Genomic DNA, 14,938 nt, shown 5'->3' on the forward strand with positions numbered 1-14,938 from the left:
TCTAATCAAAAGTAACTTCTCTACTCAATTATCATCATAGCTTCAATGTGCATTATGGTTTCAGTAGATTCACACTCAACTCCTTTTAGTGCCAGAAATTTATCAAGCCATAAAGTTATTACCTCTTAACTTTTATGGAGAGATCTGGGCAAAATTTATACAAGAAATTTATCATTTTAAAATTATCTCATAATTGTGGCAACACTTTTTAAAGTAACCCTTTGGAAAAAATTTACATGATACCCAAAGGCACGAGTTTACATAAGGGGTGAATGGCTGACTAAAACAAAAACAAAAACAAAAACAAATGAAAAACCCAAAGCCATTATATAGGTAAAGAACACATACACACATACACATATGTACACACGCACAAAAGATATTAAAAGGATAACTGTTAAGCTTTAAAGTTATTCTAAAAATGGCACTTTTCATGTTGGTATAAAATGAAAGTGCTTTAAGATGAAATTTTTATGCATTTTTTTAAAGCTGATCTTAACCCCCTGAAAATAGGGGGTTATAATGAGAACACCGGTAGACTCTAAATCATAGTGGCAATAATAGTGGATGTTGTTAAAATGCTTTGTGTGTGTCTTTTTTTTTTTTTTTTAGTATTTTTAATGTTGATAGACTTGCTTTATCTATATGTGTATCATTAGTGAGATTTGGGCTTCAATTTTTTACTAGAAAGTTACAGCTCATTTAAAATAGCTGGTAGATACAGAAAGCATAAATATACAGTAAGTTTAAACACTGATTGTACTAAATGCAACAATACAAAGAAGCAAACAGAACACAAATGGTAACACAATAAAACTGTATTACATTTGTGCTTCAAATATTACAATACATTATATACAATAGTCCAAAATAAACATCTCATGCCAAGTGACACAAAAACGAATAGCAAGCAAAAAAATCCAGCAATATGTACATTACTTTTTTTCTTTAATAATAAACATTCAACTCTGAACTGGGGCAATTTCACTACATACAGATGCAGTCCGCCTTTTATTCCATATAACCATCCTGCTTTCCTATATCTACGCTATCCAGTAAGTTTCTGTGTCAATTCTTATATACATGTGGAGCAAAAAAGATAAAAGAATGTAGTGCTTCATATTCTTAATGGGGTGATGTTGAGAGATCAGCGAACCTGGGGTGCATAACCTTCTTTCATTAAACCTTCCTCGTAGTCCGTCTGGCAAAGGATCATGTTATTCTTTAGAAAAAATTTATCTCCAACACAAAATCTGAAAATATTAAAAAATAAAATAAAATAAAACATGTTAAGAACATTTCACTCAGATCTATAGATTTGAAGATTTCTTTTCCTAATAGTAATTACCTGATTTGAAAACTTGGCTTAGAAAGTTGTCTTTATTGTCAACACTAAACCAACCTTAATCTATAAAAAATCAAAGGAACATTGAAGAAAATACATAGGGCAGCAAAAGTGACTTTTTTTTTTTAACCACATTGTAAAGAAAAAAAAAAAACTGATCTATATACACACTCATTAAAATAAGAAAGAATGATAATAACATTTCACTACAGTGATTATGGAAGATTTCATCATTGGCCATTTATCTACTTTATATAAAAAAGTAAAATACGTTAAAATGAATCAAACGAGTAGAAAATAGCCCATTTTAAAGCTTCCTTTTATTCCGTTATTAAAATGTGACTAAATTCTAGTAATTTGAAAGCTGTTTTAGCACCAGACTCTGCTGGACCATATTCCTTTGTTTGTGGCAAGTTCACCAACTATAAAATTATAAATGTCATTTCTTAGAGCACTTCCAATTAAACCAAAGAGTAACCTGAACAAACTTCTTAATATTTATGTGATAAATAAACTAGTTTCCAGTAGCTAATTATTATTTTATTCTATGAAGCATTGTTTAATATGCAAGACAGTAATGTTTTTAATAAGTGCTCTTTTGGTATAATTTCCCAGTGGTGACACGTTGGACGGAATTAAGGTCAGAAATAAATGCTTGTGCTGTTTTCAGTACATTTAACAATAAAGTAACTCTGGGGAGAGTTGTATATATTTTTAATTGTAATAATTTAACCTTCAAACAGCAGCGTCTGGTAGAGTTGACCCAGTTAAACTACTTGTAATTATACACGTTGACCTCACCGACCTTTGATAGTGGTCTCTCTTTATCAGATAGTCAATTTCAAATGATGTTCAAGCAGAAATCTTAGTGGGTAGATTAAATTGTGTAGTGAAAGCCACCCTTAATGTTTTGTGAAGTTGAAAGTTTAAATGAGGAGCAGTTGGACTGATTTACATTTGCAAAGATTGGAATGCTAGACAAACAGTGAACCTATTTATTTTCCAACCGGGTAGCTTTGGAAATTTATCCTTATTCTAGCTAAGTAGATAGAGGGAAAAATGGTGTAATAAAAAAAGTAGATTGAAAAGAATTAGCCTTCCTCTTAAAGAAGATTGGTCTGTTTATTTGTGGAATTTACTTTTTTTTCCCAGGATTACTGCCTGCTGATGATGTTGATTGAAAGTAGAGACTATGTGCTGATCTTGAAATCCTAGAGTGGTTTGTGGTCAAGGCTATTGGATACAATGAACATTCAAGTTTAGACTTTAAGTACATCTTCTTTTTAATGGTTGTAAACTATAAACTTTAAACGCCGTGCTTAAAAAATGGTATTTGAATAAATCAGTTTTTGCGGATAATCATGATACTAAGGTATGCTGAATAAAAGAAAATATGTCTTTTGTTGGACAGGCCTTATAGCCAAATTACATGCTCATCTTTTGTGAGATTATATAAAATATCATGTAGAATAGATTTGATTATTGTTCAAAATTTTTCAACTTATATTACTATTTAAATTAATTTGAACTAAAGCTAATAATAAAATATCATATCAAAAATAAATTTAATAAAACACACTTGTGTTCCAACTGATATTACTGAATTTTTTTTGCTAAAAACCAACTAAACTGGAACTACTTTCAACTCTATATTGTCTAAAATTTTACTTAATTTTTTCAACGTAATTTTTATCAATCTCCAAAATTCTATTTGTTATCAAATAAAAATATGATGGTTTTTGTCACATCATGTCATTATTCTTACCTTCAGAGACCTTAAAATTTAGATAATTTTTATTTATAGATTAATAAATTCTGGGTACTTAATAATGAGAAAAGCATTGAACCAAAAGCCCAGGAATCCAGTCCTGAGACCTACTGCTTTTACCCACCCACTGCAGGATATAAGATACCTTTCAAACTTTCTCTAAGTCAGTTTTCTGTGGGTAAGATAAAACAACTATATCATTGGATTGTAGGGATGTTAAAATAAGAAATATATGAAAGGTAGAGAGGCATATTACGATGAATAGGATTCAAATCTCAACTTTCCACTTTAGTTAGGTGAAACTTCAGTTTTTCTTTTCGGTAGTATCAGTCACTTTCGTAAGTTTGTGGTAAAGAGTAGAAATAAAATATGTAAAGCTTTACCTCAATGTTTGGAATGTATGTAATTAAAATAGCTACCTTTTAATAAAATACTTACCAAATGCTAATGTTAATTTATATATATATACACACACACACACACACGCATATATATAATGTACGTATATATATTATCATATTATTCTTTCCATTCAACCTAAAACATAGACATTATCATTGCCTTTTTCAGATGAAAAACCTAAGGTTTCCTACAAGAATTTAAAAAACCTGCCCAAGTTTCCATGGCTAGAAGGTCTGTGGTAGAGGAAGGAAAAGAACCAGGTTTCTTTGGATTCAAGACCCATGCTTTTACCTGGAGGCAGTAAAGCATGAGACTACAAAGTTATACAGGTATTTTTGTGTTACTGTTATTCCTTTTCATACTTTAAAAAAGTTTGCCTACCATTCAATGAGATGTTGGTAATATAAATAGAATTCATCTAAAATATTTCTACCTGAATATTTTGTTACTAATATATTGCCAACTGGATAAAGTACATTTTCTGTGCATTTCAATTTATACTTAAAAGTCAAGATGTAACAGAGCATGGGTGAGGAATGTCACACTTACATATGTAACTCAAAACAGCCTTGAAAGCTATGGTTAAGAGCAGATTATGTTGGTATGCAATTGGAATTAGTATTCTCCTTTAAAATGCAGCATATATAAACATGAATTAGAGAAACAGCAATGCACATATCAGACACTTAAAATCTACAACTGAGTTTTATAAGAGGCTAATTTCCAATGTTATATAACTAGCTCCTTATGAGATATAGCACTTGTAGAAAAAATATTTTAAAAGCAGTGATGACCGGAAGATACTGTTAGTATATTAAGAGATAGTGCTAAAATTCCTGAAAATAAACTGATAATCTTCCTTGTAATCTAATTCTAATTACTTGCAGTATAGTCAGTTCAATTAATTTTGCCTTTATTTCAAAAATAATATGTTAAGGAATAAAAAGATAATCATATTTTTAAATCATCTAGTCATAGTGTTTTGAAAGTAATAATAGATTTAATTTCCAGATATTTTGAAGGGATTCTAGTTGAATTCATATGGCCTTAGCAACTTGAAAAGTATAGAAAATAACTATAATTAATAAATCATCTCTATAAAATATGGGCTTAGAGTAGTTTTGAGCGGGTTATCAAAAGCCTCTACTAAAAAGCCTCCATTTGTAACATCTTTTCTAAAGAATGAAAATGTTAACTTAGTGATCTTATTTTCCTAAAGTTAGTGACTGTCAATTACAATTAATTTCTACTTCTGCAATATTTTAAAAAGAGAGGGGGATCTAATCCATATTTCCAATGTCTCTACCTTCATATTTAAGATACTTGGTTACTAAAAGATGGAGATTTTTATACTGTACTTTGTTTTCGGTAAGAGGTGCAGTTTATATATGCAGTTTATATACTTAATATCCCATCATTATATACTTATGGACAAATATATCTTCTTTTTCCAATGACAGCTCAGTTGTCATTACACACTTCATTCCTAACAATCTTTTCTGCCCTAAATTACACTATAAATACCCCAAGTCCTGCCAGACATTATTCAAGTCTATCTTACTATAACTCCACTATATCTCTTTCCATTTATATCCACTTAGCCAGAAAAATAAAATATCCCTCTTGAAACAGGCCAGGCTCTGAGTCCAGAGACTAAAACCAAACTATGGGGATTCAAATCATGTGTCTATCTTTTTCTAACCATGTAATCTTGGATAAATTTCTTAAACTTTCTGTACTTCAATTTCCTCATGCGTAAAATGAGGTTAATAATAGTACCTACTTATGAGTTATATTGAGTGTTAAATGAGTTAGTATATGTAAGACAGAACAAAGTCTGTCTGTATATAACCAACAGTATATAAGAATTTGCTATCATTATTATTTGCCAATGGTAATCTTTTCATCATTGCTTAAAATATCCCTCGCTAGAGAGATTTTTCTCCTTTTTTCATCTACTTAAATTCCAAAAATTCTTTAGTTTACATTCCTTCCAACAGTGTTCCCTGACCACATCAACTCATTCCAATCTTTCCCAAAGCACTTATTTATTAGTGTATCATTTACTTTGGCATTTTAAATTTTCTCATGAGGGTATAACAAGTTTCTCAATCTGGACAGCAGTGCTGAGGTAAATGATTATGAGTTGAAATACCATCATAAATTGTACTACCACTTGAGATGAGTGGTCAATATACATTCGTTAAGATGGATTCATTCCAGAATCAATTAGCTTTAAATAACAAAGGTATTTTGTTATTTAATGGAACAATTTTAATTTGTATTCATTTTGACTTTCAGTCATTGACTTCTCACCTTTACAATTTCATCTCCTATTCTTCACTCCATGCCTTACTCTTCCATATCCCTACCAAACTCCCAGTCTAATCTTGAGCACACTAAGCTATTTTTTATTTCCTGAACACAGCAGATGCTTTCACACCTCCATGCCTTACATGCTGCTCCATCTGTCTGGGAATCCCTTTCTTCTGTGGTTCCTGTCTTCGTCATCTCCCCAACTCCCCCACCAGACACACTTCCTATATCCTAACCAGTCCTAGGGAGTTCTTTTTTAAAACCTAGCACATCGAGCTTCTGCTGCTTCCCCAAGACATCCAGGACTGACCTCTCTTCCCTTGCTATGGATCTGTTTAGAATCAATTACACCCCCTTTTGAGGCTTTGATGTCCTGTCTCTAAGGAGAAACTGGATTTTATTCCCCTCCATTCCTACAGAGCCTAGAACAGTGCTTCTAATCTTTAATAAAAGAAAATGAAACATTATACAATTCTACATATTTGAGCCAATTTCATTACAAACAAGCATGTCTTCCTTTTCTTATAAAAACATCATTTAGTTTTACAGAATTTTCTAAGGGGAGAGGTTTATTCGCCTTTAAGAAATTAATCAGTTACATAGAATTTTTCAATTCTGAATGAGATGCAAGTTATTAGATAAGATGCTCAAAATAACTTTCCTTGGATTTCCTTTCAAAATAAAACTTTTAGATTTTTAATTCAGGACTCACATTCTTAGCTATACCCCCTGAAAGGGACAGAGAGAGTATATACAATGGACAGCCAATCCTGATAGGTGATTATTACTACTATTTTTTGAACATTCAGAAATATTTATAATATTAATTGATTTAAAAGTTAAGATGAAATAACTGCTAAATAAAATTCATAAGCATGTATGATACCACAATTTCAGATGTCAATAAAGTTTGCTTAAGGGAATGTACCTATAAATTATCTATTTGTCTTGTGTTTTATCGGAAAAGGTACAATCCTATGACAATGATTTGGGTACTGAAAGTATAGGCTCATGTGGCATATGGCTTTATTGGAGAGGATTTCTTAAGGAAATGTCAAAGTAAAAGCAGAATCTCCTATATTGAAAACCTTCTGTATTAAGAGTAACAAAATTTGTCTCCTTTGCTTGGCTGATGAAGATTAGCTGACTTCCTGCATTAAAGAAGTTTGTCTTGTAGGGGCTGAAGTGACAAGACAATAACTAAGTGCTAATTGTGCATAACCAGCACTAAAGATATGCAGTCCCATTATGGCATATAATAAATGAAGTGAACACAGAAATATATTAGGTACTTTAATAATGATACTAGAATAGTATTTTGCAGCAATAAGAATGTGAACAGTTTTAGAGCCAAAATTTAGGAGTGTTTGTCTTACTTGACTGAGTTCTATTGGGGAGAGAGACTTAATTGTGAGTGCAACTTTTTATTTCAATGGTGAAATAAAAGTGATATACGATAGGTAAATAGCATTAACAACCTACAATTACTTTGCATCATAATAGAATTTAGGCTGGGTTTAGTACTTGAATGATGTTTTAATTTTCTGTGTAGAACATGAATAAGATAGGTAAGTCTGCCCTGATAGAAGAATGGACAAAGGGCATAAACAGCCAGTTCCCTAAAAGAAGAATTAGCAAAGGGCTACAAGTAAGCAAATGAATGCTAATTAAAAATTAAAATGAGATACCCTCTTTCATCTTTTAAGGATTAAAACAAAATAATTCCCAGTGTTAGAGTCAATATGAGGGAAAGAATAGTTTTTACATTTCTGGTGTGAGTATAATTGGAATAATTTTCTAGAGAGCATTCCGTAATATATAACACAAGCCTTTAAACTGTTATATACTTTGTCTAATTAATTTTTGCTCCTGTGAATTTATTCTGACACAGATTTCAGTATTTGTTTGTTTATAAAATCCATATTACACTGATAATATTGATAATATAAAAACTTGAAGAAACAACCTATACATCTGATGATATCATATATGAAGCTCTATCTATAAAACTGAACACAAGTAAATTAAAATCTCAAAATAATTTTTAAAGGCAGGTAAAAAGGCACAGTATGTTAAATTAAAATGTCTAAATATCAAACATTAGGATTCTCCACTGTTACTTTTTTTTAAGCTGCTTAAATGTGGATATAAAATATATGCTATGTATCATTTGTTATATATGTATGCAAAAAACATATGTCTGGCTACACACCAAAATATTAAAACATTTTCTTTTGAAATAGTGAGAGAATAGTGAGACATAAGACAATGTTATTCTTTATCCCTCGTATTTTTAAAATTTTCTATTATAAATATGTAACCTTTTATAAGTAGAAAAGCAGTAAATGTTATTATTGCATAAAGACAACTATATTGTTAATGGATGCGATTAGTGTATCAATGTGATAAATAAGCAGAAGTTTTTTAACTTTACTACTAATACACTTTAAAATGTATACACATACATGGACAAATGCATATAAATATGTCTGTATGGATGTGTGGATATTTGTGTTTGTTAATCCATGTCCTTACAATAAACGACACATGCATTTTTGCCAGTTTATGTTTGGTTAAATGTCACCATAGGCTGAATTAAGCTACGTTGGTTTCAAGCATTTATTGGGAAGACTCAAGATGTTGTGTGATAACTTCTTGAATCATTTTCTGAGTAAATTATACATTGCAAGCTATAGAACCACATTCTGAATATCTACATTTAGCGGGAGACATTATTGAGATATATATCTTATGTAAAAACCAAGTTTTTACACAATATAATTTACAAATATAATTTCATAAAATTAAAATATGTATCAAGGTAAAAGAACTAATATTTGAGAACTTATTATGTTTTTGGTAGTTAACATAAATTATTTCATTTAATTTTCAAAATCTGCAAGATAGGTATTAGTGTCTTTATTTTATGAGTGTGGAAACTAAAATCAGAGAGATGAAGTAACATACAATCGCATTGGAATCTTAATACAGTTCTCACTGTAAATATATTTTTTCTACTATTCTACAGGGCCTCATAAAAAGATGCTGCATTGAACAGCAAAACAGAGCAAATTACAATAACTAAGAACTTGACACAACTAATATGTACCTATTATATACTATGTCCAAGTGTTTTCATATTCACATGGGATTTATTTTATTAAATTTATCAAGTATACTAATTTTTGAAATGTATTTTTAATAATCTGTATATTTTAATATTCTAATATCCTCTGTATCTCTCACATAAAACAGGTACCAGTAGTATATAGTTCCCACTTGAAATAAAAGTTATAACTTTCAACAAGGAAAAATGAGATGAAGTCATAATAATTTGATATGAAAGATTTCTCTGAGATTGACTAAGTTCCCGTATGTTATAAATGAGAAAACTGAGGTCCCAAGAGTTAATATTGTTGGTTTATGGTCATACATCTTTTAGGGGCAAAGTCCAGACTGGAATTTAGGTATTTAGATTTTCTGTGGAATACTCTTTCTATTCTCCAATGTTGCCTCTCAAATGTTGATTCTTGATAATTAGTATGTCCAGCCTCATTCCTAAAGAAACTTGAAGCAACTTAAAAACTACCTATAAAACAAGGTTAAAATTCAAGATAAGAAATGAAGAGATAGGGCAACTACGAACATGAAAAATAAGATGAATACACATTGCCTTCCACAAATTCCTATATACTCGCCTTGGTGCAAGTTCGTTTGCTAACAGAAGCAGTACAAAACAAAAGCATTTTAAACCTACATTTTAAAAGACAGAAAAACAATAAAGAAAAGAATGAATAATAACAAGACTAAAAGTTTATAGAAAAGTTTTCATTTCTTATCACATCCTATTACATGTGCATTTCTTTCAAGTACAAGTACAGTTTTAAGATCTTTCTCTTCAGTGGTTCATTTCTGGCACTGAATGAACATTTGCAGACAATAAAAAGGGTGAGATTAATTGCTTTAAGTAAAATGTACTAATATAATTCCCACCTATTAAATAAATAGCCAGCAAAGAGACTTTTACCATTTTCAGAAGCCAAAATGAAATCCACATACCTCTGATTACAAAGCTGACATGCAAAGCAGTCCAGGTGGTACACATTGTCCTTGGCGCGCATCACCATCTCAAAGGCAGGGATGAGCTTACTACAGGCTGCACAGTTTCCCGTTACACCAAAGAGCCTAGAACAATAAACATTTTTTTCAAACTCTTACAAGGAAATCTGAGATGGTGACTAGAGAAGACGCTAATGCACTTTGTAAAGATATCAATACACAATGCCTTGTAATGTACTCAAGTGAGTTTTATCCTAGGTGTATACATAAATATTCTTCGGTAATACATACACAGTTGACCTTTCTTGATGAGAATCACATCTTGTTTGAGAAGAAAAGAAAAAGACAAATACAATGAGAAGCTTATACAAACAGAAGTCAACAGGGGTGAATCCACAGCAAAAATGTTTTACTTGTTAGAATATGCAGTAAATATAAAAACAATGCAAGTTTGGTCTTAATACCACATATTAAACATTATAATTGGGGGAAAAAAAACATTTGAATGACTCATTGTTTTTTGACATCTAGTTACTAAAAGGTTTGCCATTATTAATAAAAGAAAATTTATGAACAAACCATTTAAATAGTCAAAAAACATTAAAGGTGCATGTACCTTATGGCTCTATACCATAGTTATAGCTATGATTATGTTATTCAGGTAGCACATTAAAGTAAATGAGACTGTAAACTATATATAGCTAGATCAGGAATAGAAACATAATATACTGTAAGAACCACTGGAATTGTCTGGGAAAAAGGTATTTTTAAAAAATCCTATTTGCTGTAGATTTCTGCAAATAGTTATTGTAATGACCTAAAATATAGTACAACATAAAATATCTCCATGGTTTCATAATGGAAGCAAATAAAATATTTTATCCATTTGCACTGGCAATATTTAAACCAAGTTTCTTTAAAATTGTTAATGGTGGTGAAGAGTTATTACAAATAATATTCTGTGCATAGTAGTTAATGTATTTTTTAACTAGGAAGCAAACTAGATGAAACACACCACATCTGCCAGTTTTCTTTTTTCTCCAGCATCAGGCTGACAGGAGAAAAATATAATGGCTCTCATGGGAAAGACCAAATTAAAAGCAGTTCTAAACTAATGAATTCAAAGGTGCTATAGAGAAAACTCATTTTAGTTATAAAAATGTACTTTAAAAAATCTTAGCCTTTCATTTTATTGAATTTAAGGATTACACACAAATGTGCTTAAGTTTCTCTTATTACTTTCTATATACTCCAAAGATAGATCTTTGCTTAAGGCGTTCATATTAATTTTCAAGTTTATAACTATTTCCTATTACCAGGCTAATGACAAATGTTGGAGAGAGTTGTGAGAATGGCTTCTAAATATTTGGCAAAACTCGTAATAAATGTTTATGCTTACGTTTTTGTTAGATTGTCTCTTGAAGAACTTAAGCTCCTTGAGGGTAGAAACTATGCTTTTCAGTTTGCTAAGTATAATCTGTGCACTTGATAAAAAGTAAGCAAGGCTTGTATTCAAAATGACTAAATTAAAAAGTGTTAGACACTTATTTTCCTGAAAGAATGTTTAAAATGTTTTAATATACTTATTTTAAGGAATATTACTCTAATAACCTTTCTGTTCTCAGTTTACAATCCCTATTTTGGAAAATAATTTTTCTTTAAAAAGAAACTCATTGGAAATATAATATCTCACATCTCCTACTGGCATCATTAAAAATAAAATCATCACGAACTACAGCTTTCATCCTATTCTTTTGTCAGAAGAATTTTTTTTGTTCATTCTAACATTTCACGTTTACTTTTCAGCGTACTTCACGTGATCTATTCAGGAGTCACATCACTTACATGTGCCATTCGTTTCTTCTGTTCTTTCATTATTATTATTTTTTTGAGAAATAAGGAAATCTTAAAAGTTCTTTATTGCGTGAATATAGATGCACTGGTGGATATAAAATGTGATTAGTCTGAGAGAAAGCAGTTTTTAAGAACTACTCAGTTTGCTTATACCTAATAAACATACACACACAATGCCATTTTGAAATTCTGGACATAGTTTCCCCCAATTTCAATTGCTCTCGCTAGCTGAGCATTTATCAGCTACCTGATTAGAATTTGTTTCCACACAAACCATTGATCATCAGCCTATTACTAGGCAAATGACAGTTAATTACCCACTACATTAACCACTGGGACCTGAGACCTGCTTCTGCTGCCATCAGTCAACATGATAAATGTGGCAAGCTCAGTAATGCATGGCCAGCCCTGAGCTGCCTGCTATACTGTGAACAACCCTCAATCTCACTTCCAGGCCCAGGAAAATCTATGGCAATCTGCATAATTACAAGCTCTGGGTTAATAACAGACAAATGATTTGTTGCATCTAAACAAAGTCCTTGGAATGGTCCCGGTCTCTGGTGGCTGCCCGTACAGCATGCGGCCACTAGTGTACTTTCCACTATAATGTGCACAAAACAGTTCTCTGACGTTATAGCCTTCCAATTTGTTACCCTCCAATTTATGGATTCTGCATATGTGATTTTTAATCATTAAAGGACTCTTGAAGCAATATTATCTTAATTATTCTCTGCTGTAACCAGGGAATTAGGCTTCAGATAAAATTTTCTTCTTCCACGCACTCTCCCTGCCTCGCTGGAGGCTCCATCAGTTTCCATCTACACCTGGACTCTGAAATCCTAATGATGAATTATTGCCCCTTTTCCTAAGAGGGCGAACCTTACAAGGGAACATTTTACTGAACTGTCAGCTCACAGACTGAGTGCGGAGATGCGGAAATCTGATCTAATTTACTGCAAAACGATGCATTTGTTAGACTTTTTCCTCAGTTTGGTCCAAGGATCAAGAGAGATCATTCTATAGCCACATTCACGGGCTCCTTTTGCTCACTGGGACAAACCGAAGATTCTCTGGGAAAGGAAACAAAGTCCTGTTTTACAAGATGGGGTTTTCAAAATATATAATGTGATCCTTTGCTTTTCAAACATAACATTCAGACTCTCAGGCAAAAAGAATTTTCATGTATATCAATTAAGCTTAAGGCATGCATAGTCCTCATTTGTAAGATTTTTGCAGATATGTCTAGGAAATATTCAAGGAGTCTTTTAATTATCTAATTCATTTAGACTATTCATAATGCTAGAAATTCCTGTAACCCCTTCCTCCCTACTCCTCACTCTAGACTCATTTACAAGGGTGTTAATACTGATCCACTACCTGTTTAAGCTAGGGATATCAGTAATCTCCTATTTATAGGATCACATAAAAGGAGGACCTAAGTGCATTTAGTAAGTAGTACATTGAGACAGACAAAGCTTTATTTAAAAAGAAAATGATTTTGAAATGTTCACATAAATTAATCATAGAATACCAACTCATAAATTTATGGTAAGGAAAAAAATAAGGTTATTGATCCATTTTGTTCATCTTAAGATGTCTTACAGATTATTAAAGCATGGCAGGGGTTAATTTGCCAATATATAGGCTACGCTGTTCCTTACCATTTATGCTCATAAAAGGCTTTAAGCAATATGACCTTTATCTTGTTTCTGACACACTACCAAAAGTAGACTTACAATATAAAAGGTGACAACTGTCATCTATACAATATCGGTGCATATTACTATTTGTAGAAATCCCAAAGGAGGTTTCTGTCTCTTTTCCATTCCATTTTTGCTGTTACTACCTGGTATTGACAATCTAAACACAGACACGAAGCTAAAAACCAAACAGACAACTTTCTTATGGGTATGAACTCAGCATATCTGTATGCTGTATGACATTTCCTACACAGTATGAGGATGACAAAATATTTCATAATTTTTGTGTATGGGTGGCATAGCAAGAACTAAAATAATGCACACATACATTTTAATGGTAGCTGGAAAATTTTGCATTTTTACTACATGTGCAACAGCTTTTGTAACATAGTCATAAATCAGGTGAATTCTATATGGTTAGTATATATCCATTACTAAAGTTCTTGGGGGTGGGAGTAGAAAAAAACTCAAGATGTATAATCATTTAACATGGCAATAATGAATACGGTTTACTACAGGCATGGGTAGAGGGAGGAATGAGTGCTTGTTGTATTGGTGTCTTTTATTTCACAGCACCAGATGTTTCTATAGATTTTTTACCAGGTCAGTGGCTCAAGTCACTAAATCAAATTCCCCCCAAGCCAATGGAAAGCATGGCACTTGACTCAAATTAATTTATTATTTGGGAAAAAAATGCATAAAGAAATATCACCGCAGTAAACCTTAACTCTCAACCAAGATCAAATATTCTCTTCTAGTATTCGGACAATTCTTATTTTAGCAACTTAAAATGATATGAGTTTAACAGTAAATATTTTTTTTTAAATATTGAGGGTAAGACTTAGTTTCGTTATCATCTCACGTAAAAAACTCTCTGCAGAATAACTAGAGACGAACAGAGAAAGGAAAGTTTGGTTTTCTAAGGAGATGAAATTGTAATCAATTGAAAAGATCTTTAACTTTTGACTGCTAGATGGTAAAGTTATATTGAATATGCTATGAGGGAAGGAATGGAACATTCTCACACACTGGGAAGAACAACTGCTTTTTTGTCTATTACAAATATATTTCTCATCTCCTTTTCCATTTCATTTTCTTCTTAAACTAAGGAATGTTGTGAGAGAAAATGAAAATACTTTAAACATTCAATTCTTTTGTTTTAAATGTAAAAAGCTCACCCATCACAAGGCTGAAGAGAGATGAACCTATTGTTCTCTCTCCTGTTGGGTCTTAGCGTGTGCTCCGCTGTCACAGAGACGAAGATATTGTGGGGTTAAAGAAAAAAAAAAAAGGAAACACTGAACATTTGAAAATGTACAAAGAAAAATGTAAAAAATGTTTAACATTAATTTGAACTACTAATTGCTACACAGTTGGGCTTAGCACACATTTTTAGTATACGTTTGTGCATAATAACTTTGAATTTTTCTAAAATTAGGCTTAAACAAGCCAAAGAAGTCGACTATGTTTCATGTTTTAAAGAAACTAGATACA

General features: G+C 31.6%; 1 protein-coding gene across 3 annotated transcripts in view; it reads right to left on the reverse strand.

The window, feature by feature from the left end:
• Positions 1-748: 748 nt before the first annotated feature.
• The window catches only part of LMO3 (LIM domain only 3), a 52,904-nt gene continuing 38,714 nt past the window's right edge, over positions 749-14,938 (reverse strand). The window contains exons 3-4 of one of the 3 annotated variants that reach the window (XM_006912660.1): positions 9,891-10,016; positions 749-1,253 (exon numbers count right to left, since the gene is read on the reverse strand). In XM_006912660.1, coding sequence (XP_006912722.1) covers positions 1,148-1,253; positions 9,891-10,016 — 232 coding nt within the window. In that variant the 3' untranslated portion in view covers positions 749-1,147. The remainder of the gene's footprint in view (positions 1,254-9,890; positions 10,017-14,938) is intronic. The other 2 variants (XM_006912662.1, XM_006912661.1) reach the window with 2 other exon arrangements.

The sequence above is a fragment of the Pteropus alecto genome, unplaced genomic scaffold (genome assembly GCF_000325575.1).
Source record: "Pteropus alecto unplaced genomic scaffold, ASM32557v1 scaffold103, whole genome shotgun sequence".
Lineage (NCBI taxonomy): Eukaryota > Metazoa > Chordata > Mammalia > Chiroptera > Pteropodidae > Pteropus > Pteropus alecto.